The sequence below is a fragment of the Heptranchias perlo genome, chromosome 33 (genome assembly GCF_035084215.1).
Source record: "Heptranchias perlo isolate sHepPer1 chromosome 33, sHepPer1.hap1, whole genome shotgun sequence".
In the NCBI taxonomy this organism is placed as follows: Eukaryota; Metazoa; Chordata; class Chondrichthyes; order Hexanchiformes; family Hexanchidae; genus Heptranchias; species Heptranchias perlo.
In genome coordinates this window covers 32,253,088-32,275,831 of record NC_090357.1, presented here as the reverse complement: position 1 = coordinate 32,275,831, position 22,744 = coordinate 32,253,088, and the positions used below count along the sequence as shown (strand labels likewise).

The 22,744-nt window shown below is 46.7% G+C and overlaps 1 protein-coding gene across 2 annotated transcripts in view; it reads left to right on the top strand.

Annotated features, from left to right (window-relative positions):
• The window catches only part of LOC137301564 (transmembrane protein 107-like), a 103,959-nt gene extending 96,047 nt beyond the window's left edge, over positions 1-7,912 (top strand). Inside the window, exons 5-6 of one of the 2 annotated variants that reach the window (XM_067971120.1) lie at positions 4,639-4,735; positions 6,458-7,912. In XM_067971120.1, coding sequence (XP_067827221.1) covers positions 4,639-4,735; positions 6,458-6,527 — 167 coding nt within the window. In that variant the 3' untranslated portion in view covers positions 6,528-7,912. The remainder of the gene's footprint in view (positions 1-4,638; positions 4,736-6,457) is intronic. The other variant, XM_067971121.1, reaches the window with a different exon arrangement.
• The last annotated feature ends 14,832 nt before the right edge of the window (positions 7,913-22,744 follow it).

The following is a 22,744-nucleotide window of genomic DNA, read 5'->3' as shown; positions in this document are numbered from 1 at the left end:
CAACCACCACCACCTTCTTTTGTGCTAGGTATGACTCCTGCCACTGGAGAGTTTTCCCCCTGATTCCCATTGACTTCAGTTTTACTTGGGCTCCTTGGTGCCACACTCGGTCAAATGCTGCCTTGATGTCAAGGGCGGTCACTCTCACCTCACCTCTGGAATTCAGCTCTTTTGTCCATATTTGGACCAAGGCTGTAATGATGTCTGGAGCCGAGTGGTCCTGGCGGAACCCAACTGAGCATCGGTGAGCAGGTTATTGGTGAGTAAGTGCCGCTTGATAGCACTGTCGACGACACCTTCCATCACTTTGCTGATGATTGAGAGTAGACTGATGGGGCAGTAATTGGCGGATTGGATTTGTCCTGCTTTTTGTGGACAGGACATACCTGGGCAATTTTCCACATTGTCGGGTAGATGCCAGTGTTGTAGCTGTGCTGAATCATAGAATCATAGAAAATTTACGGCACAGAGGAGGCCATTCAGCCCATCGTGTCCGCACCGGCATTGAAATGAGCCACCCAGCCTAATCCCACTTTCCCGCATTTGGTCCGTAGCCCTGCAGGTCACGGCTCTTCAGGTGCACATCCAGATATTTTTTAAATGAGTTGAGTGTTTCTGCCTCTACCACCCTCTCAGGCAGTGAGTTCCAGACTCCCACCACCCTCTGGGTGAAAAAACTTTTCCACATTTCCGCTCTAATCCTTCTACCAATCACTTTAAGTCTATGCCCCCTGGTTATTGACCCCTCTGCAAAGGGAAATAGGTCCTCCCTATCCACTCTATCTAGGCCCCTCATCATTTTGTACACCTCAATTAAATCACCCCTCAGCCTCCTCTATTCCAAGGAAAACAACCCCAGCCAATCCAATCTGTCATCATAGCTAAAATTCTCCAGTCCTGGCAACATCTTCGTAAATCTCCTCTGTACCCTCTCTAGTACAATTCCATCCTTTCTGTAATGTGGTGACCAGAACTGTGCGCAGTACTCAAGCTGTGGCCTAACTAGTGTTTTCTACAGCTGCAGCATAACATCCCTGCTTTTATATTCTATGCCTCAGCTAATAAAGGAAAGTATTCCATATGCCTTTTTAACCACCTTATCTACCTGTCCTGCTACCTTCAGAGATCTGTGGACATTCACTCCAAGGTCCCTCACTTCGTCTACACCTCTCAGTATCCTCCCATTTATTGTGTGTTCCCTTGCCTTGTTTGCTCTCCCCAAATGCATTACCTCACACTTCTCCGGTTTGAACTCCATTTGCCACTTTTCTGCCCACCTGACCAGTCCATTGATATCTTCCTGCAGTCTGCAGCTTTCCTCCTCACTATCAACCACACAGCCTATCTTTGTGTCATCCGCAAATTTTTTAATCATACCCCCGACGTTTGTCCAAATCGTTAATGTATACCGAGCCCTGCGGCACCCCACTGGAAACAGCCTTCCAGTTACAAAAACACCCGTCGACCATTACCCTTTGCTTCCTGCCACTGAGCCAATTTTGGATCCAATTTGCCACATTCCCTTGGATCCCATGGGCCTTTACTTTTTTGACCAATCTGCCATGTGGGACCTTGTCAAAAGCTTTGCTAAAATCCATGTAGACTACATCAATTGCGCTACCCTCATCGATCCTCCTTGTCACCTCCTCAAAAAATTCAATCAAGTTAGTCAGACACGGCGGCCCCTTAACAAATCAGTGCTGACTGTCCTTGATTACACTGTGCCTTTGTAAGTGACAGTTTATCCTGTCCCTCAGAATTGATTCCAATAATTTGCCCACCACTGATTGGCCTGTAATTACTCGGTCTATCCTTCGCTCTCTTTTTAAACAACGGTACAACGTTAGCAGTCCTCCAATCCTCCAGCACTACGCCTGTATCCAGTGAAGTTTGGAAAATGATTGTTAAAGCCTCCGCTATTTCCTCCCTGGCTTCTTTTAACAGCCTGAGGTACATTTCATCCGGCCCTGGTGATTTATCTAATTTCAAAGATGCTAATCCACTTAATATTTCCTCTCTCACTATGTTTATCCCATCCAATATTTCACACTCCTCCTCCTGAACTTCAATCCCTGCATCATCCCTCTCCTTTGTGAAGACAGATGCAAAGTATTCATTAAGAACCATACAAATATCTTCCGCCTCCAAACACAGTTTATCCTTTTGATCTCTAATCGGCCCTACTCTTTCCTTTCCTACTCTTGATCTTAATGTATTTATAAAACATCTTTGGGTTTGTTTGGAACAGCCTGGCTAGAGGCGCGGCTAGTTCTGGAGCACAAGTCTTCAGCACTACAGCTGGGATGTTGTCGGGGCCCATAGCCTTTGCTGTATCCAGTGCACTCAGCCGTTTCTTGATATCAAGTGGAGTGAATTGAATTGGCTGAAGACTGGCTTCTGTGATGGTGGAGATACCGGGAGGAGGCCGAGATGGGTCATCCACTCGACACTTCTGGCTGAAGATGGTTGCAAACGCTTCAGCCTTCTCTTTTACACTCATGTGCTGGACTCTGCCATCATTGAGGATGGGGATGTTTACAGAGCCTCCTCCTCCCATTAGTTGTTTAATTGTCCACCACCATTCACGACTGGATGTGGCAGGACTGCGGAGCTTTGATCTTAGCCGTTGGTTTTGGAATCGCTTAGCCCTGTCTATAGCATGTTGCTTCTGCTGTTTAGCATGCATGTAGTCCTGAGCTGTAGCTTCACCAGGTTGGCACCTCATTTTTAGGTACACCTGGTGCTGCTCCTGGCATGCTCTTCTACACTCCTCATTGAACCAGGGTTGATCCCCTGGCTTGTTGGTAATGGTAGAGTGAGGAATATGCCGGGCCATGAGGTTACAGATTGTGCTGGAATACAATTCTGCTGCTGCTGATGGCCCACAGCGCCTCATGGATGCCCAGTTTTGAGCTGATAGATCTGCACTGAATCTATCCCATTTAGCACGGTGGTAGTGCCATACAACACATTGGATGGTGTCCTCAGTGTGAAGACGGGACTTCGTTTCCACAGGGACCGTGCGGTGGTCACTCCTACTAATACTGTCATGGACAGATGCATTTGCGACAGGTAGATGGGTGAGGATGAGGTCAAGTAGGTTTTTCCCTCGTGTTGGTTCGTTCACCACCAGTCACAGGCCCAGTCTGGCAGCTATGTCCTTCAGCACTCGGCCAGCTCGGTCAGTAGTGGTGCTACCGAGCCAATCTTGGTGATGGACGTTGAAGTCCCCCACCTAGAGTACATTCTGTGCCCTTGCTACCCTCAGTGCTTCCTCCAAGTGGTGCTGAACGTGGAGGAGGACTGATTCATCAGCTGAGGGAGGGCGGTAGGTGGTAATCAGCAGGAGGTTTCCTTGCCCATGTTTGACCTGATGCCATGAGATTTCATGGGAGCCGAAGTCAATGTTGAGAACCCCCAGGGCCACTCCCTCCTGACTGTATATCACTCTATACCACATTACCAGGGATGGTGATGGAAGTGTCTGGGACATTGGCTTATACCAGTGTTGGGCGATACAGAGACGAAAAACATGATCAATATGAGGTCCATTGTCACAATAATATTTAAAAGGCATTTGCTTTCAGTGCTCCTATTCGGGTGTCACTTCCTGCTCCCCCATCAGTTCCGACGGTGTTAAGTCCTCTTGCTGGATTTTATGCCACCGTCCATGCCTAACATCCTCAAAATTAGCAAAATGGAAGAGCGGAACATTTCGGGCTATGGTGCCCTGCTGTGACTTTGTATAAAGCTCCATCACATGCTCTCTCACACTGGATCATTTTACTCCAGCTGGAGTTTGTAGTCACTCCTCCTCATGTCAGACCCCTTGAGATAAAGAGTAGGTTAGATTAAACAGACCTCAGAGAGTCTAACAGAATATATTTTGTTCCCAAAACCTGCTGTTGTCTGTTTCTTTTCCAAGTTCCTGTATAGTGAGCAAATAAAACATTAAAAATACAAAAACACTAGCAAACAAAGCGAGCATGGACTCAAATTGGAATTATCCTCAGCACAGCGAATGTACTCCCAGCTGAATTGTGCTCATAGAATCATGGACATTTTAAAAGAATCATACAACACAGAAGGAGGCCATTCAGCCTATCATGCCTGTGCCAGCTCTTTGAAAGAGCTATCCAATTATTCCCACTGCCCTGCCCTTTCCCCATAGCCCTGCAGCATCCCCTTCAAGTATTTATCCAATTCCCTTTTGAAATTTATTACTGAATCTAAAGGATAGACTACCTGGGGTCTTCATTCTTCAAATGAGGCACATCTTCCATGCACCAAAATCCCTGCAGTTCAGTTAATGGTTGGTTTCAGTTTAATGTCAAGTTAAAACAGATTATTGCTATTCTGCTGGTGCTGCAGCTTTATACAGTGTAGGGACAGGACAGTGCACCGACTAGCAATAATGTTATGCCAACCCTTTAATGCATAGCACATGGTTTCCCTAGAATCTGTCAAGCTAAGTGTGTGGAGGATGCTTATCATTGGAAGAATGACAAAGAGAGGTAGGTACTCTATATTCATGTAATGGGTCATTGTGCACACGTGTCTGTTCTATGGTTGGCTAAGTGCTGGCGCTGACCGCTGCACAGTTTCTGTATCACAATTTGTCCCTGACTCATGCTCCAGCTGTTGCAGCTCATTGCAGTGCCTCCATCTGTCTGGCCTTCTTTATCTTGGAGAAATGGGAGTGCTGGACCTACTGGTACATCTTTGGTTTCTGCAGGTATCACTGATTTGTTTTCATTTAATTTCTGCCCTCCAAAAACGGTACAGGCCTGCAGGATGGTAGGAGTTGTCTGAAAAATGCATATCATTCAAATAATGGAGTCTCCACTAGACAGGAGATTGTAACAACAATGAGTTGGACTTCTAAGTTGCCTGGGTCACTGCAGACTCACTACCAGTCTGGGAACTCACTTACAACTGGTCCAGGTACCAGCACAAAACAGGTCAGGTGCTGACATACCAACCATCTGGGCTCTGTCTCAAAATAGATCTGGGCACCGACACAACTATTCTGGGTAGTTTGACATCACAACAGTGACATGAACAGCTCTTCATTCCAGATCAGAAGCATTGGACAACACCAACTGATCCTACATCTCCCTACCCAGTGCTGCTATACTAACATTCACTCAGACACACAGTGCTGGGTACACCTGTACCGACACACACCCAGACACACAGTGCAGGGTACACCTGTACCGACACACACCCAGACACACAGTGCAGGGTACACCTGTACCGACACACACCCAGACACACAGTGCTGGGTACACCTGTACCGACACACACCCAGACACACAGTGCTGGGTACACCTGTACCGACACACACCCAGACACACAGTGCTGGGTACACCTGTACCGACACACACCCAGACACACAGTGCTGGGTACACCTGTACCAACACACCCAGACACACATTGCTGGGTACACCTGTACCAACACACCCAGACACACAGTGCAGGATACACCTGTACCAACACACCCAGACACACAGTGCAGGATACACCTGTACCAATACATACCCAGACATACAGTGCTGGATGCTCCTGCACCAACACCTACCTAACAGCACTGTGGGAGAACCTTCACCACACGGACTGCAGTGGTTCAAGAAGGTAGCTCACCACCACCTTCTCAAGCGCAATTAGGGATGGGCAATAAATGCTGGGTACACCTGTATCAACATACACCCAGACACACATTGCTGGGTATACCTGTACCCACACACTCCCAGAAATACAACACTGGGTACACCTGTACCAAAACACACCCAGACACACAACACAGGGTAACCCTGTTCCAACACACAGCCAAACACACAATGCTGGGTACACCTCCACCAACACACACCCAGCCACACAATGCTGGGTACACCTGTACCAACACACACCCAGATACAGTGCAGGATACACCTGTACCAACACACATCCAGACCACACAGTGCTGGGTACAGCTGTACTTATACATACCCACACATATAACACTGCGTACAACTGTACCAACACACACCCAGACACACATTGCTGGGTGCACATGCACCAACACACACCCATACACATAATGCTGGGTACACCTGTACCCACACACATCCAGAAACACAACACCGGATACACCTGTACCAAAACATTCCCAGACACACAGTGCTGGGTATACTTGTACGAACACACACCCAGACACACAGTGCAGGTTACACCTGTACCAACACACACCCAGACACACAACACTGGGTACACCTGTACCAACACACACCCAGACACACAGTGCTGGGTATTCCCCTAGCAACAGACACATGTTTCTCGGTATTGCTGCACCACTACCCAGACATGGAGACCTGCTCCGCTAACTTGTGCCTTTTTACCCACATTGTCCAACGTAAACTTCTTATATCATGGAGACCTCTTACTCTGATATGATATTGTGGTTCTGCTTGTTTTTCAGTGCTCTCCCAGCCTGTGTTGAGATTGTCCTCATGGTCACAGTATTTGGGCTGAAGAGGAAGCCATTGTGAGCCTTCTGAAGTCCCCCATTAACAAACTGGAATCCGCGACTAAAATATCAGGTTACATTGGAATTGCCAACTCATCGTAATGGAGCACCACTCAGCAGTGTGCAATTGGGCAATGGATACCAGCAACATTTATAGAAAATGTATATCACAGTGTGCACGCTATCAGGCTCCATTATAAAACATGTATATCACGTGTACACACTATCAGGTTCCATTATAAAACATGTATATCACATTGTACATGCTATCAGGTTCCATTATAAAACAAGTATATCACAGTGTGTATGCTATCAGGCTCCATTATAGAACATCTATATCACAGTTTCCTTTATATAACATAGATATCAGTCTCCTTTATAGAACATGTACACCAATCTCCATTACAGAACGTGTATATCACAGTCTCTATTATAGAACATGTACATCAGTCTCCATTATAGAAAGTGTACATCACAGTCTATTATAGAACGTATACATCAGTCTCTCCCAATACTTTGTGAATCTTCTTTCTCCCCCTGCCAAATTAGTTTAAACCCTCCCACACTGCACTAGTGAACCTCCCCACGAGGACATTGGTCCCAGCTCAGTTGAAGTGCAAACTGTCGGTCTTGAACAGGTCCCTCTTGCCCCAGAACTGGTCCCAATGACCCAAGAATCTAAAGCCCTCCCTCTTGGACATGTCTCTAGCCACTCATTCCTATACTCACTAGCACGAGGTACTGAGAGTAATCCAGAGATACTACCTTTGAGGTCCTGGTTTTTAACTTCTTCCCTAGCTCCTGAAACTCTGACCGCAGGACCTTATCCCTTTGCTTTCCTATGTGGTTGGTTCCCACATGGACCACGGCTTCTGGCTGTTGCCTTTCCCCCCGCAGAATATACCGCACCCTCTCCATGTAACACAGTCTCCATTATAGCACATGCGTATCTCAGTTTGCTTTATGGAACAAGTATACCTCAGTCTCCATTATAGAACATGAATATCAGTCTCCTTTATAGAACGTGTATATCAGTCTCCATTATAGAACGTGTACATCAGTCTCCATTATAGAATGTGTACATCAGTCTCCATTTTAGAACGTGTACATCACGTTCTCCATTATAGAACGTGTACATCACATTTTCCATTATAGAAAATGCTTATCACAGACTCCATTATAGAACATGTGTTTCTTGGTTTCCTTTATAGAACGTGTACACCTCAGTCTCCTTTACAGAACGTGTACATCACAGATGTTAATTGTATCCATATGATTTATATCAATTAGTGTTAATTATATTCAGTGTGTATCAATTGGGGATTCTCTTGTATCCATTTATAAGAGAGTTGATCTAGGGTGTGTTGTGAGTGTAACTCTGTGAATAAAGGCTTGGAAGTAACCAAAGACCAGGCTCTAGTATTCTATCTTTCACCACCTGGCTATCCAATTTATTACACGGTAACAGATGATGGTTGCCTAAAAGTGGACGTTGGAAAGTACAGTTTTTTTTTGACATAAAAAAATACTTGAAAGCCCAATGGACAATGTGGAAAATGGCAGAAAGCAGGTTTAAATCAGCAAGGTATGATTCCCCCCCTGATGTTCTCGGAGTTTGACCCATATGACCAGGGGAAGAATGAGGTTGATATGTGGACATGAGTGACTACTCTGCAAAAGATAAAAGGCATGACCTTGGCATTGTTGCTTCCCAAACGAGGTAGAAAGGTATTTTCCGAGATGGATGCAGATCTTTTGGATAACCCTAACCCTAACCCTAACCCTTTCTAATAGAATTTCTGGATCAAATCTACAAGAAATATTATCTGTTAAGTGCCTATGAGGCCTGGTCACCATTTGATAGATTTCGGAAAACGGACATCTTTCAACGGAAGAGTATATCATGGACTTTAACAAACCGTACAAAAGCTTGACAAAGTTCGAATTGGGAATCCCTGGATCGTTACTAGCATTTAAATTACTAGATTGTGCTAAGGTGTCGCATATGGACAGGCAACTGGTCCTAACTGGTGTCCAGTTCTCGGAAAAGGAGACTCTGTTGGATCAAATGTTTACGGCCTTAAAAAAATCCCTGGGGAAACAGTCATTCTCTTCAGCCTTCATGGATCAAATGAGGCCTTCCGCTGTGACACAAAGAGAAGATTCAGTGGTTATCAGGTTTCAAAATTTAAGAGACTGGACGCAGGCGTCAATACGACGAAGGATAAAATACAGCCAGGTTGGTGATGAAAGCAGGTGCAACAAATCCAGTTATATCAACAGAAGACAAAATTGAGACAGTAATAACAGGCGACTGAATTCTAGGCATGCCCAAGGCAAAAATCAATAGATGCTTTAGATGTGTCTCTAAGTACCATTATGAGGCAAAATGCCCAGAGTGAAGATGCAGGGTCTTTGAAATGACGCATGAAGAAAGTAGTTCTGAGGAAGAGAATGAAGATAATGATTAACATGAACAGCTTACACAAGGAGTTTTAATCCTGTGATGAATGTATTAGTGGCGGATTCCTTTGATTATGCAGTGTTAAATAGTGCATTTATTTCAACTGTATGCGGGGTAGATTGGTTAAAATGTTATCTTGATTCACTGAGTAGTGAGGATCGATGCAAGTTTAAGGAATATAAAACATGTTTCAGGTTTGGAGATGGCAACACCTTGAGGTCACTCGAGAGAGTGGTAATTCCATGTAAGATAGCTGGAGAAAGCCACTAGGTACAGTCTCTAGTGAGATACTGATGCTTTTGGGTAAACCTTCCATGAAAAAGGCAAAAATGAAACTTGACGTGGAACACGGTGAGGCAGTCATTTTTGGGAAATGGGTTGATCTGCAGTTTACCCAGTCAAGGCATTATTGTATCCCCTTAATAAAACCTGATGTTTCTCATCAGCGTGTTAGACAGGTATTAATAGCATCAGGCGATAAGGATAAGAGAGAATTAAAACAAATTGTCTTAAAGTTACACGGACAATTTGCCCACTTGTCAACGTTTAAAAATCCTGCTAAAAGATGCAGATGTAGTTGATGAGGAGTATACGAGGCTAATAGACGAGAATGGTGAGATCTGTAAGAAATATAGACATTCGCCCCCACATCCCATTGGGAGTATTCCACTAGCACGTGACTTTAATGAGGTAGTTGCCATCAATCTAAACGAATGGGACAAAGATAGAAATATTCTCATCTTACATTTTATTGACCTGGCAATGAGATTTAGTTATAGTCCAACAATTTTATTTGAAATTCACAAGCTTTCGGAGGCTTCCTCCTTCCTCAGGTGAATGTTGTGGAAATGAAATCCTTGAACTCTTCGCATTTATAAATCACAGAACAATACCTGGTGATTACAGATAGTCTTTCCAACTGCCCGTTGCCACGGCAATCACAGTGTGCAGACAGAGAGGTGTTACCTAAAAGGCCACCGAATATACAAACCACCAAAAAAAAACAGAGAGAGGCAGAAACATAGAAAAGACAGCAAATGACCCGTTATATTAAAAACAGATAACATTTGTTCGCTGGTGGGGTAACGTGTAGCGTGACATGAACCCAAGATCCCGGTTGAGGCCGTCTTCATGGGTGCGGAACTTGGCTATCAATTTCTGCTCGATGATTTTGCGTTGTCGTGTGTCTCGAAGGCCGCCTTGGAGTATACTTACCCGAAGGTCGGTGGCTGAATGTCCTTGACTGCTGAAGTGTTCCCCGACTGGGAGGGAACCCTCCTGTCTGGCGATTGTTGCGCGGTGTCCGTTCATCCGTTGTCGCAGCGTCTGCATGGTCTCGCCAATGTACCATGCTCTGGGGCATCCTTTCCTGCAACGTATGAGGTAGACAACGTTGGCCGAGTCACAGGAGTATGAACCATGCACCTGGTGGGTGGTGTCCTCTCGTGTGATGGTGGTATCTGTGTCGATGATCTGGCATGTCTTGCAGAGGTTACCGTGGCAGGGTTGTGTGGTGTCGTGGACGCTGTTCTCCTGAAAGCTGGGTAATTTGCTGCGAACGATGGTCTGTTTGAGGTTGGGTGGCTGTTTAAAGGCGAGTAGTGGAGGTGTGGGGATGGCCATAGCGAGGTGTTCGTCGTCATTGATGACATGTTGAAGGCTGCGGAGAACATGGCGTAGTTTCTCCGCTCCGGGGAAGTACTGGACGACGAAGGGTACTCTGTTGGTTGCGTCCCGTGTTAGTCTTCTGAGGAGGTCTATGCGATTTTTCGTTGTGGCCCGTCGGAACTGTCGATCGATGAGTCGAGCGTCATATCCCGTTCTTACTAGGGCATCTTTCAGCGTCTGTAGGTGTCCATCGCGTTCCTCCTCGTCTGAGCAGACCCTGTGTATTCGCAGGGCCTGTCCATAGGGGATGGCCTCTTTGACGTGGTTAGGGTGGAAGCTGGAAAAGTGGAGCATCGTGAGGTTGTCCGTGGGCTTGCGGTAGAGTGAGGTGCCCATCTTTGATGGAGATTCGTGTGTCCAAGAAAGAAACTGATTCTGAGGAGTAGTCCATGGTGAGCTTGATGGTGGGATGGAACTTGTTGATGTTATCGTGTAGTCTCTTTAGTGATTCCTCGCCATGGGTCCATAGAAAGAAAATGTCGTCGATGTATCTGGTGTATAGTGTTGGTTGGAGGTCCTGTGCAGTGAAGAAGTCGTGCTCGAACTTGTGCATGAAAACGTTGGCGTATTGGGGTGCGAATTTGGTCCCCATGGCTGTTCCGTGTGTTTGGGTAAAGAACTGGTTATCGAAGGTGAAGACATTGTGATCCAGGATGAAGCGGATGAGTTGTAGGATGGCGTCTGGAGATTGGCTGTTGTTGGTGTTGAGTATTGATGCTGTCGCAGCGATGCCGTCATCGTGGGGGATACTGGTGTAGAGTGCCGAGATGTCCATCGTGGTGAGAAGTGTTCCTGGTTCAACTGATCCGTGGGTACTGAGTTTTTGTTCCTGGTTCAACTGGTCTGTGGGTACTGAGTTTTTGAGGTACTGAGTTTCATAGTCCTGTGACTCGGCCAACGTTGTCTACCTCATACGTTGCAGGAAAGGATGCCCCAGAGCATGGTACATTGGCGAGACCATGCAGACGCTGCGACAACGGATGAACGGACACCGCGCAACAATCACCAGACAGGAGGGTTCCCTCCCAGTCGGGGAACACTTCAGCAGTCAAGGACATTCAGCCACCGACCTTCGGGTAAGCATACTCCAAGGCGGCCTTCGAGACACACGACAACGCAAAATCGTCGAGCAGAAATTGATAGCCAAGTTCCGCACCCATGAGGACGGCCTCAACCGGGATCTTGGGTTCATGTCACGCTACACGTAACCCCACCAGCGAACAAATGTTATCTGTTTTTAATATAACGGGTCATTTGCTGTCTTTTCTATGTTTCTGCCTCTCTTTTTTTTGGGTGTTTGTATATTCGGTGGCCTTTTAGGTAACACCTCTCTGTCTGCACACTGTGATTGCCATGGCAATGGGCAGTTGAAAAGACTATCTGTAATCACCAGGTATTGTTCTGTGATTTATAAATGCGAAGGGTTCGAGGATTTCATTTCCACAACATTCACCTGAGGAAGGAGGAAGCCTCCGAAAGCTTGTGAATTTCAAATAAAATTGTTGGACTATAACTTGGTGTTGTAAAATTGTTTACAATTGTCAACCCCAGTCCATCACTGGCATCTCCACATCATGAGATTTAGTATTACTACACTAATGTATAGCAAGGAGAAGAAAGTTATTCCAGGTAAAATAGTGGAAAAATGGGTAGAGACTGGATTTGGGACACCAGCAAAGTTTTTGACTAATAATGGAGGTGAATTCGCCAACGCAGAGTTCAGAGATGTGTGAGAATATGAATATAATTGTCATGAATACGGCAGCAGAGAGCCCTTTTAGCAATGGTCTTTGTGAGAGGAATCATGCTGTGATTGATAACATGATGCATAAAACTTTGGCTGATCGAACAGTGTAAATTGTCAAGTGCCCTAAGACAGGCAGTTCATGCAACGAATATAGTCCTTACCAACTGGTCTATGGGCGCAATCCCAAATTATCTTCTGTTCTTTGTGATAATCCTCCTGCTCTAGAAGGTACCACAATTCGTGGCATTTTCTCTGAGTATTTAAATGCTATGCATGCAGGGAGACAGGCTTTTATCAAGGCTGAGGTATCAGAGAAAAGTCGTATTAGACCATCTGGGACAGAGTTCAATTCAGGAGATTTGGTATATTATAAAAGAGAGGGTGATAGGGAATGGAAATGGTCTGGTAAGGTAATAAGTCGTGATGGTAAGACAGTACAGGGAAAAATTCAATAAGGGCCGTTATCGGACGGGGGTAGTGTGATGTGCTCGTACCCCGCGCCCAATTGCCCCTACGCAGGCAGCATGTGAACTTTGTGCTGACTGCTAATTATCATGATATCTCCGTGCGGCCCGCGCTACCCAAGCTGCTGAGAGGCTGCACAGAGAATGAGGAAGTTGGAAATGGGGTGTGCACAGCGCATGTCATCAGCAACCTGCACCTCTTAAGGGTGCAGGTGCACATTTCAAATGGCAGATACACAGCTTACTTGGAGAAGGGAAAGATGGCCATGAGGATAGCAGGACCGACACGACTGAGGGCTCCACGCTTCTCCGATGATGCTCTGGAGGCCCTGGTGGAAGGGGTGGATGAAAGGAGGGCCAACATGTACCCGCAGGGTGGCTGGAGACCCTCCAGACTGCAGCTCCGCAGGCATTGGCAGGCTGTAGTGCAGGAAGTCAATGCCAGGAGCATTGCACCACACACGTGGGTGCAGTGCCGAAAGAAGTTCAATGATTTGACGCGAGTGGTCAAGGTGTGAATGCAGGTGTCAAGTGGCACATCAGACCAACTGCACCACTGCCTGTTGGGCCTGTATACACTGGAGTTTAGAAGACTGAGAGGTGATCTTATTGAAACGTAAGATCCTGAGGGGGCTAGAAGGGGTAGATGCTGTAGGGATGTTTCCCCTTGTGGGAGAGAGTAGAACTAGAGGCCACAGTTTAAGAATAAGGGGTCTGTCATTTAAGACGGAGATGAGGAGAATTTTTTTCTCTCTGAGGGTCGTGAGTCTGTGGAACTCCCTTCCCCAGAGAGCGGTGGAGGCAGGGTCATTGAATATTTTTAAGGCTGAGTTAGATAGATTCCTGATTAACAAGGGAGTCAAAGGTTATAGTAGGTAGACGGGAAAGTACGGTTGAGGTCACCATCAGATCAGCCATGATCTTATCAAATGGCAGAGCAGGCTCGAGGCGCTGAATGGCCTACTCTTGCTCTTAATTTGTATGTTCGTATGCTCCACACATCACACTCCCTGTCACCCACCCACCAACAAACACTGCCCATTCATACACAATGCTGCATTCAGCATGCTCTATCTCACCCACACATAGTACCATACTTGCAAGCCACACAACCACCACTCACAGGTCACACAAACTGGCAGCTATTCGACCATGACAGGCACATCACCCACACACCTTGCAGGATACTCACTGTCACACTGTCCTCTGTCCTGCAGGAGAAGGTGACGCTTAACAGTCGGCAGCAGGGGGGACCTGAGGGTGGACGGGCACGTTTACAGGTCCTCACCCCCTAGAGGAGACAGTGCTTCGGATCATTGGGCGGGCCGTCACTGAAGCCGTGACCATATGCTGCGCTGGAGGTCCCGGTGAAGGGGGTCTCTGCATATCTAATGCTCCGTCTCCTTTTCCACATCTCCCTCCTCCCATAATCTATTCTGACTCACGTGCTACAGATGCTGTCAGCACACACCTCTTACTTGCTCCTCTCCCCACTCCACAACTCAACCTGTTTCCCTGTGGCAGATACCCAAGAACACGTGGTGGCACCGTCCGAGGAGGAGGAGAAGGAGAAGGAGGAGGAGGAGGACACTGAAGCCACACCGTCACTCGATCTGACACTTGCTTCCACCAGCTCAGAGACTGACACTGCGCGTCCTTTAGAGGTTAGTTTAGAGGAGGGATCTGCAGGTGGTGAGACACCGAGCACAAGTGTGCAGGAGTCAGGGCGGGGGAACGGATACCACAGGTACCAGCTCACCGGAGGGCGAGGTCACTCACTAGTTCTGCTGCAGAGGAGTCAGATGAGGACTTTGATGGGCCAGGCTGCAGAAGACGGCTGATGGGTGTACACCAACAAATGCTTGGGGCACTGGAAGGCCTGTCAGAAAGCCTGCGCATAATGAGAAGGGGCATGGAGGAGTCCAGCTCCAACTTGGCACAGGGCTTTGTACAGAGTTTGGAGCCCATCCTTTCCAACATGGAACAGGTGGTCACCTCCATCAGCGCACCTGTGGAACCCACCATGATGCAGCGTCTGATGACTGATGTCACAGCTTCCAGTGCAGCACAAACATCTGCCATCCAAGGTCTGACTGCTGCATTCGGAGCTCAGGCGGCTGCCTTAAAAGCTCAGACTGCTGCTATCATGGCTCTGGGGACCACTGTGGAACGGGGCTTCCAGGGCATCACAGCACTCCAGCAATCCGTTCTCCAGCTGATCACCAGGATTGCTGAGGCACCGCCCTGGGAGAGTGGCAGTGGTGCCATGGCAGTCAGACCTGGTGTCCTCTCTCAGGACGACAGCCTTCCTGCTCCCACTCCTGCCACTCCGCCAGTGCCCCTGTTGTTGCCTGTCGGCCAGCCAGGCCAGGCTGCTGCAGCCCATGCTGAGATGGTGCAGTCTGAAGCCGGGCCCTCCCGGCCCTGAGCTGCTCGAGGTCGTCCTCCAAGGCCATCTGCACGATCCTCCATTGAAGGTCAGCAGCCTCCCACCACCCAGGCTCCAGCCACTGGGGAAGCACCTCGTAGGAGCACTAGGATAGGTAAAGGCACACGGACAACAGGCACTAAGGGAATGCACAAGGGGGAATAGTTCTGTTCTGTTTGGATAATGTCTTTTATGCATTGATAAATGAGACTTTGATTTTGCATTTGGTGGTGGTTTTTATTTATGCAATGAGCTGAGAGGGACACCAATGTGTAATCAGATGGAGGGCGATTTGATTGTCTTGTGGGAGCGGAAAGGTGGGGAGTGTAGGACTGTTGGTGAGTTGGGGGATGTAGTTCACATTATTGATAGTGGGCACGGATCAGGCAGAGCCCTTGCAGACAAGGCGTGTGGGTCCTGTTGTACCCTTGCGTCTTCCTCCACCTCCTCTTCCGGTTCCACCCCCTCCTACACCTCTTCCTCCTCAGCCTCTTCCTCCTCAGCCTCTTCCTCCTCAGCCTCCTCCTCCTCCACCTCTGGCTCAGGGTCTTCTGCAATCATTGATGGCAAAGGCTGGTCCCTCATGATGGTGAGGTTGTGCAGCATGCAGCAGACCACCACGAATCTGCCCACCTGCTCAGGGGAGTACTGCAGGGCTCCTCCAGACTGGTCCAGGCCGCAGAAGCGTTGTTTGAAGAGGCCGTTGGTCTGCTCCACGATGTTGCGTGTGGCAGCACGGCTCTCATTATAGGCCTGCTGTGCACGTGTGTGTGGGTTCCTGACCGGTGTCATGAGCCACGTCATGAGGGGATCGCCCTTGTCGCCAGTAACCAGCCTTTGACTTGCCGAGTCGGGTGAAAGATAGCTGGCACGTTGGACTGCCGCATGATGAAGGCATCGTGACTGCTCCCAGGGTAGCGGGCATCGACCTCCATGATTCGATGCGTGTGGTCGCACACCAGCTGCACATTGAGGGAGTGGAAGCCTTTTTAGTTGACGAAGACGGCTGAGTTGATATGCGGGGCACGCAGGGCAATATGCGTGCAGTCCGTGCCTTTGTAAGTGACGGTTTATCCTGTCCCTCAGAATTGATGACAATAATTTTCCCACCACTGAGGTTTGGCTGACTGGCCGATAATTACGAGGTCTATCCTTCGCTCCCTTTTTAAACAATGGTACAACGTTAGCAGGTTTGGATGAGGGAACCAAATGTAATATTTCCAAGTTTGCTGACGACACAAAACTGGGTGGGATTGTGAGTTGTGAGGAGGATGCAAAGAGGCTTCAAGGTGATTTAGACATGTTGAGTGAGTGGCAAATACATGGCAGATGCAGTATAATGTGGATAAATGTGAAGTTATCCACTTCGGAAGGAAAAACAGAAAGGCAGAGTATTATTTAAATGGTGATAGATTGGGAAATGTTGATGTGCAAAGGGACCTGGGTGTCCTTGTACACCAGTCACTGAAAGCAAACATGCAGGTGCAGCAAGCAGTTAGGAAGGCAAATGGTGTGTTGGCCTTCATTGCAAGAGGATTTGAGTACAGAAGCAAGGATGTCTTACTGCAGTTATACAGGGCCTTGGTGAGACCACACCTGGAGTATTGTGTGCAGGTTTGTTCTCCTTACCTAAGAAAGGATATACTTGCCATGGAGGGAGTGCAGCGAAGGTTCACCAGACTGATCCCTGGGATGGCAGGACTGACGTATGAGGAGAGCTTGAGTCGACTTGGCCTGCATTCACTTGAGTTTAGAAGAATGAGAGGGGATCTCATTGAAACATATAAAATTCTGACAGGGCTAGACAGACTAGATGCAGGGAGGATATTCCCAATGGCTGGGATGTCTAGAACGAGGCGTCAGGATACGGGGTATGACATTTAGGACTGAGATGAGGAGGAATTTCTTCACTCAGAGGGTGGTGAACCTGTGGAATTCTCTGCCACAGAAGGCTGTGGAGGCCAAGTCACTGAATATATTTAAGAAGGAGCTAGATAGATTTCTAGACACAAAAGGCATCAAGCGGCATGTGGCGCGAGCGGGAATATGGTATTGAGATAGAGGATCAGCCATGATCATATTGAATGGCGGACCAGGTTCGAAGGGCCGAACGGCCTACTCCTGCTCCTATTTTCTATGTTTCTATCACAGTCTCCATTATAGATTGTGTACATCAGTCTCCATTATAGAACATGTATATCACAGGCTCCACTCTAGAACGTGTGCATCAGTCTCCATTATAGAACTTGTACATCACAGTCTCCATTATGGAATGTGTACATCACAGTCTCCATTATAGAATGTACATCACAGTCTACATTATACAGAGTACAACACAGTCTCCTTTATAGAATATTTACATCAGACTCCATTATAGCAAAGTACATCAGAGTCTCCATTATAGAACGTATAGAGCCATAGAACCATAGAAAAGATACAGCACAGAAGGGGGCCATTCGGCCCATCGTGTCCACGCCGGCTCGAAGAACAACCAGGTGCCCATTCTAATCCCACCTTCCAGCACCTGGTCTGTAGCCGTGCAACTTACAGCACTTTAGGTGCAGGTCCAGGTACTTTTTAAAAGAGTTGAGGGTCCCTGCCTCTACCACCAATTCGGGCAGCGAATTTCATACACCCACCACCCTCTGGATAAAAAAGTTTTTCCTCATGTCCCCTCTAAATCCTTCCACCAATCAGCTTAAATCTATTACCTCTAGTTCTTGAACTCTCCGCTAGGGGAAACAGGTACTTCCTGTTTACTCTATCTGGGCCCCTCATAATTTTGTACACCTCAATCAAGTCTCCCCTCAGCCTCCTCTGCTCCAAGGAAAACAACCCCAGCCTATCCAATCTCTCCTCGTAGCTGCAATTTTCAAGCCCTGGCAACATTCTTGTAAATCTTCTCTGCACTCTCTCCAGAGCAATTACATCCTTCCTGTAATGTGGTGACCAGAACTGCGCACAATACTCCAGGTGTGGCCTTACCAGCATTTTATACAGTTCCATCATTACATCCCTGCTTTTGTATTTTATACCTCGGCTAATAACGGAGAGCATTCCGTATGCCTTCTTCACAACATTATCCACCTGTACTGCCACCTTCAGGGACCTGTGCACATGCACTCCAAGGTCTCTCACTTCCTCTACCCCTCTCAATATAATCCCGTTTACTGCGTATTCCCTTTTACTGTTTGCCCTCCTTATGTGCATTACCTCACACTTTTCCAGGTTGAAAATTTGTCAGTTGTACCCCCTACATTCAAGTCCAAATCATTAATATATCCCACAAACAGCAAGGGACCCAACACTGAGCCCTGTGGCACACCACTGGAAACGGATTTCCATTCGCGAAGAAATCCAGAGACTTTTACCCTTTGTTTCCTGTTACTGAGCCAATTTTGGATCCAATTCACCACATTTCCCTGTATCCCATGGGCTTTTACCAGTCTGCCATGTGGGATCTTGTTAAATGCCTTACTAAAATCCATGTAGGCAACATCCACTGCACTACCCTCATCAATCCTCCTTGTTACTTCCTCAAAGAATTTAATCAGATTTGTAAGGCATGCCCTCCCCTGAACAAATCCATGCTGACTATCCCTGATTAAACCATGCCTTTCCAAGTGACAGTTTATCCTATCTCTCAGTATTGATTCTAATAGTTTGCCCACCACCGAGGCAAGACTGACCGGCCTATAATTGTTCGGCCTTTCCCTCGTACCCTTTTTAAACAATGGTACTACGTTTGCAGTCTTCCAGTCCTCCGGTACCTCCCCTGTATACATCAGTCTCCATCATGGAACTTGTACATCGCAGTCTTCATCATAGAATGTGTACATCGGTCTCCATTATAGAATGTGTGCATCACAGTCTCCATTTTAGAAGATGTGTATCTCAGTTCCTTTACAGAACGTGTATATCAATCTCTTTTATAGAATGTGTATATCACAGTCTCCATTATAGAACATGTACATCGCAGTCTTCGTTAAAGAACATGTACAACATAGTCTCCTTTATAGAACGTGGACATCAGTCTCCATCAAAGAACATGTATATCACAGTCATCATTTTAGAAGATGTATCTCAGTTTCCTTTACAGAATGTGTATATCTCAGTCTCCATTATAGAACGTGTACATCAGTCTCCATTTTAGCACATGTACATCACAATCTCCATTATAGGACATGCACATCACAATCTCCATTATAGATTGTGCACACCACAGTCTACATTATAGATCGTGTAGAAAACAGTCTCTTTTATAGAAAATGAACATCAGTTTCCATTACAGCACTTGTACAACACAATCTCCTTTAAGGAACATGTACATCAGTCTCCATTATAGAACATGGATATTAGTCTCCATCATAGAATGTGTACAGAAGACTCCATTTTAGAATGTGTACATCACAGTCTCCTTTTTAGAACATGTACATCAGTTTCCATTTTAGCACGTGCAGAACATAGTCTCCTTTAAGGAACATGTACATCAGTCTCCATTATAGAAGTGTACATCAGTGTCTCCATTATAAAACATGTACATCTGTCTCCATTTTAGAAGATGTGCATCTCAGTTACCTTTATAGAACATGTATATCAGTCTCCTTTATAGAATGTGCATATCACAGTCTCCATTAAAGCACACGTACATCAAAGTCTCCGTGGTAGAACTTGTATATGACAGTTCCCATTATAGAACGCGTACATCACAGTCTCCGTTATAGAACGTGTATATCACAGTCTTTATAAAATGTGTACACCACAGTCTCAATTATTAAATGTGTACATAATTCTCCATTATTCAATGTGTACATCACCGATTCCATCATAGAATCTGTACATCACAGTCTTCATTATAGAACGTGTACTTCCGTCTCCATTATAGAATGTGTACATCACAGTCTCCTTTATAGAACATGTATATCAGAGTCGCCTTTGTAGAACGTGTACATCACAGTCTTCGTAATAGAATGTGTGCCACGCAGTCTTCCAGTCACAAAAACAACCTTCGACCATTACCCTCTGCCTTCTGCCACTAAGCCAGTTTTGTATCCAAAGTGCCAAGGCACCCTGGACTCCATGGGCTCGTACCTTCTTGACCAGTCTCCTGTGCGGGACTTTATCGAAGGCCTTACTGAAATCCATGTATACCACATCCACTGCGTTACCCTCATCCACACGCCTAGTCACCCCCTCAAAAAATTCAATCAAATTAGTCAGACATGATCTTCCCTTGACAAAGCCATGTTGACTATCCCTGATTAATCCTTGCTTCTCCAAGTGGAGACTAATTTTGTCCTTCAGAATTTTTTCCAATAATTTTCCTACCACTGATGTTAGGCTCACTGGCCTGTAGTTCCCCGGTTTTTCCCTACTCCCCTTCTTGAATAATGGTACTACATTAGCGGTTCTCCAGTCCTCTGGCACATCCCCTGTGGCCAGAGAGGTTCTGAATATATGTGTTAGAGCCCCCGCAATCTCCTCCTTTGCCTCACACAGTAGCCTGGGATACATTTCGTCCGGGCCTGGGGATTTATCCATTTTTAGGCCTGCTAAAACCGCCAATACCTCCTCCCGCTCGATGTTAATATGTTCGAGTATATCACAGTCCCCCTGCCGTATTTCTATGTCAACATCGTCCTTCTCCATAGTGAAAACAGATGCAAAAAATTCATTTAGAACCCCTCCTACATCTGCCGGCTCCACACACAGATTGCCATTTTTGTCCCTAATGGGCCCTATTTTTTCCCTAGTCATCCTCTTATCCTTAATATACCTATAAAACATCTTTGGATTTTCCTTTATTTTGCTCGCCAGTGTTATTTCATGGCCCCTCCTTGATCTCCTAATTTCTTTTTTAAGTATCCCCCTGCACTTTTTGTACTCCTCTAGGGCTTCCTCCGTCTTTAGCCTTTTGTATCTGCCAAAAGCCCTCCTTTTTTTCCTAATCCATTCTCGTATATCCCCTGACATCCAAGGTTCCCTGGAGTTCTTGGAACCACCCTTGACCTTTACGGGAACATGTTGCCATTGTATGGTCTCAATCTCCCTTCTGAAAGACTCCCATTGCTCCGATGCGGATTTTCCTACAAGCAGCTGATCCCAGTCCATTTTGGCCAGATCCTGCCTTATCCTATTAAAATCGGCCTTCCCCCAATTTAGAACCTTTATTTCCGGCCCCTCCCTATCCTTTTCCATGACCACCTTAAATCTCACCGAATTATGGTCACTGTCACCAAAGTGCTCACCTACTAGCACTTCTTCCACTTGGCCGGCCACATTCCCTAGAATTAGGTCCAGTACCGCCCCCTCTCTTGTAGGACTTTCTACATGCTGGCTCAAAAAGCTCTCCTGGATGCACGTTAAGAATTTTGTACCCTCTAAGCCTTTTACACTCTGAGTATCCCAGTTAATATTGGGGAAGTTGAAATCCCGCACTATTATTACCCTATTATTTGCACAATTTTCTGAGATTTGCCTACATACCTGTTCCTCTATCTCCCCCTGACTGTTTGGGGGCCTATAGTACACTCCCATCAAAGTGCTTGCCCCCTTTTTGTTTTTAAGCTCCACCCATATGGCCTCATTAGAGGAACCTGCTAATATATCATCCCTCCTTATGGCAGTAATTGATTCTTTAATTAATATTGCGACCCCCCTCCTCTTATACCTCCCCCTCTGTCTCGCCTGAAGATTCTGTACCCCGGAATATTGAGCTGCCAGTCTTGCCCCTCCCTCAACCATGTCTCTGTGACAGCAACAATATCATACTCCCATGTGTTTATCAACACCTTCAGTTCATCCACCTTATTCGCAAGACTCCTTGCATTAAAATAGATGCCATCCAGCCTAGCCCTCACATATTTGCCCTGTCTTCCAAGCTGACTTGTTTTTTTCTCTATATTTGGCTGCACATCACCCCCTATTGTAGCTCCACTCTGTATCCCATCCCCCTGCCAAGTTAGTTTAAACCCCCCCCAACAGTGCTAGCAAAGCTCCCCGCAAGGATATTTGTCCCGCTCTGGTTCAGGTGCAACCCGTCCGACTTGTACAAGTCCCACCTTCCCCAGAAGCAGGCCCAGTGATCCAGGAAACTGAAACCCTCCCTCCTGCACCAACTCTTTAGCCACGCATTCATCTGTTCTATCCTCCTATTTCTATACTCACTAGCCCGTGGCACTGGGAGTAATCCAGAGATTACAACCTTTGAGGTCCTGCTCTTTAATCTGCTACCTAGCTCCCTAAATTCTTGATGCAGGACCTCATCTCCCTTCCTACCTATGTCGTTGGTCCCAATGTGGACCACGACCTCTGCCTGCTCACCCTCCCCCTTGAGAATGCCCTGAAGCCGCTCAGTGACATCCATGACCCTGGCACCAGGGAGGCAACAAACCATCCTGGAGTCACGTTTACGGCCACAGAAACGCCTGTCTGTTCCCCTTACGATAGAATCCCCTACCACTATAGC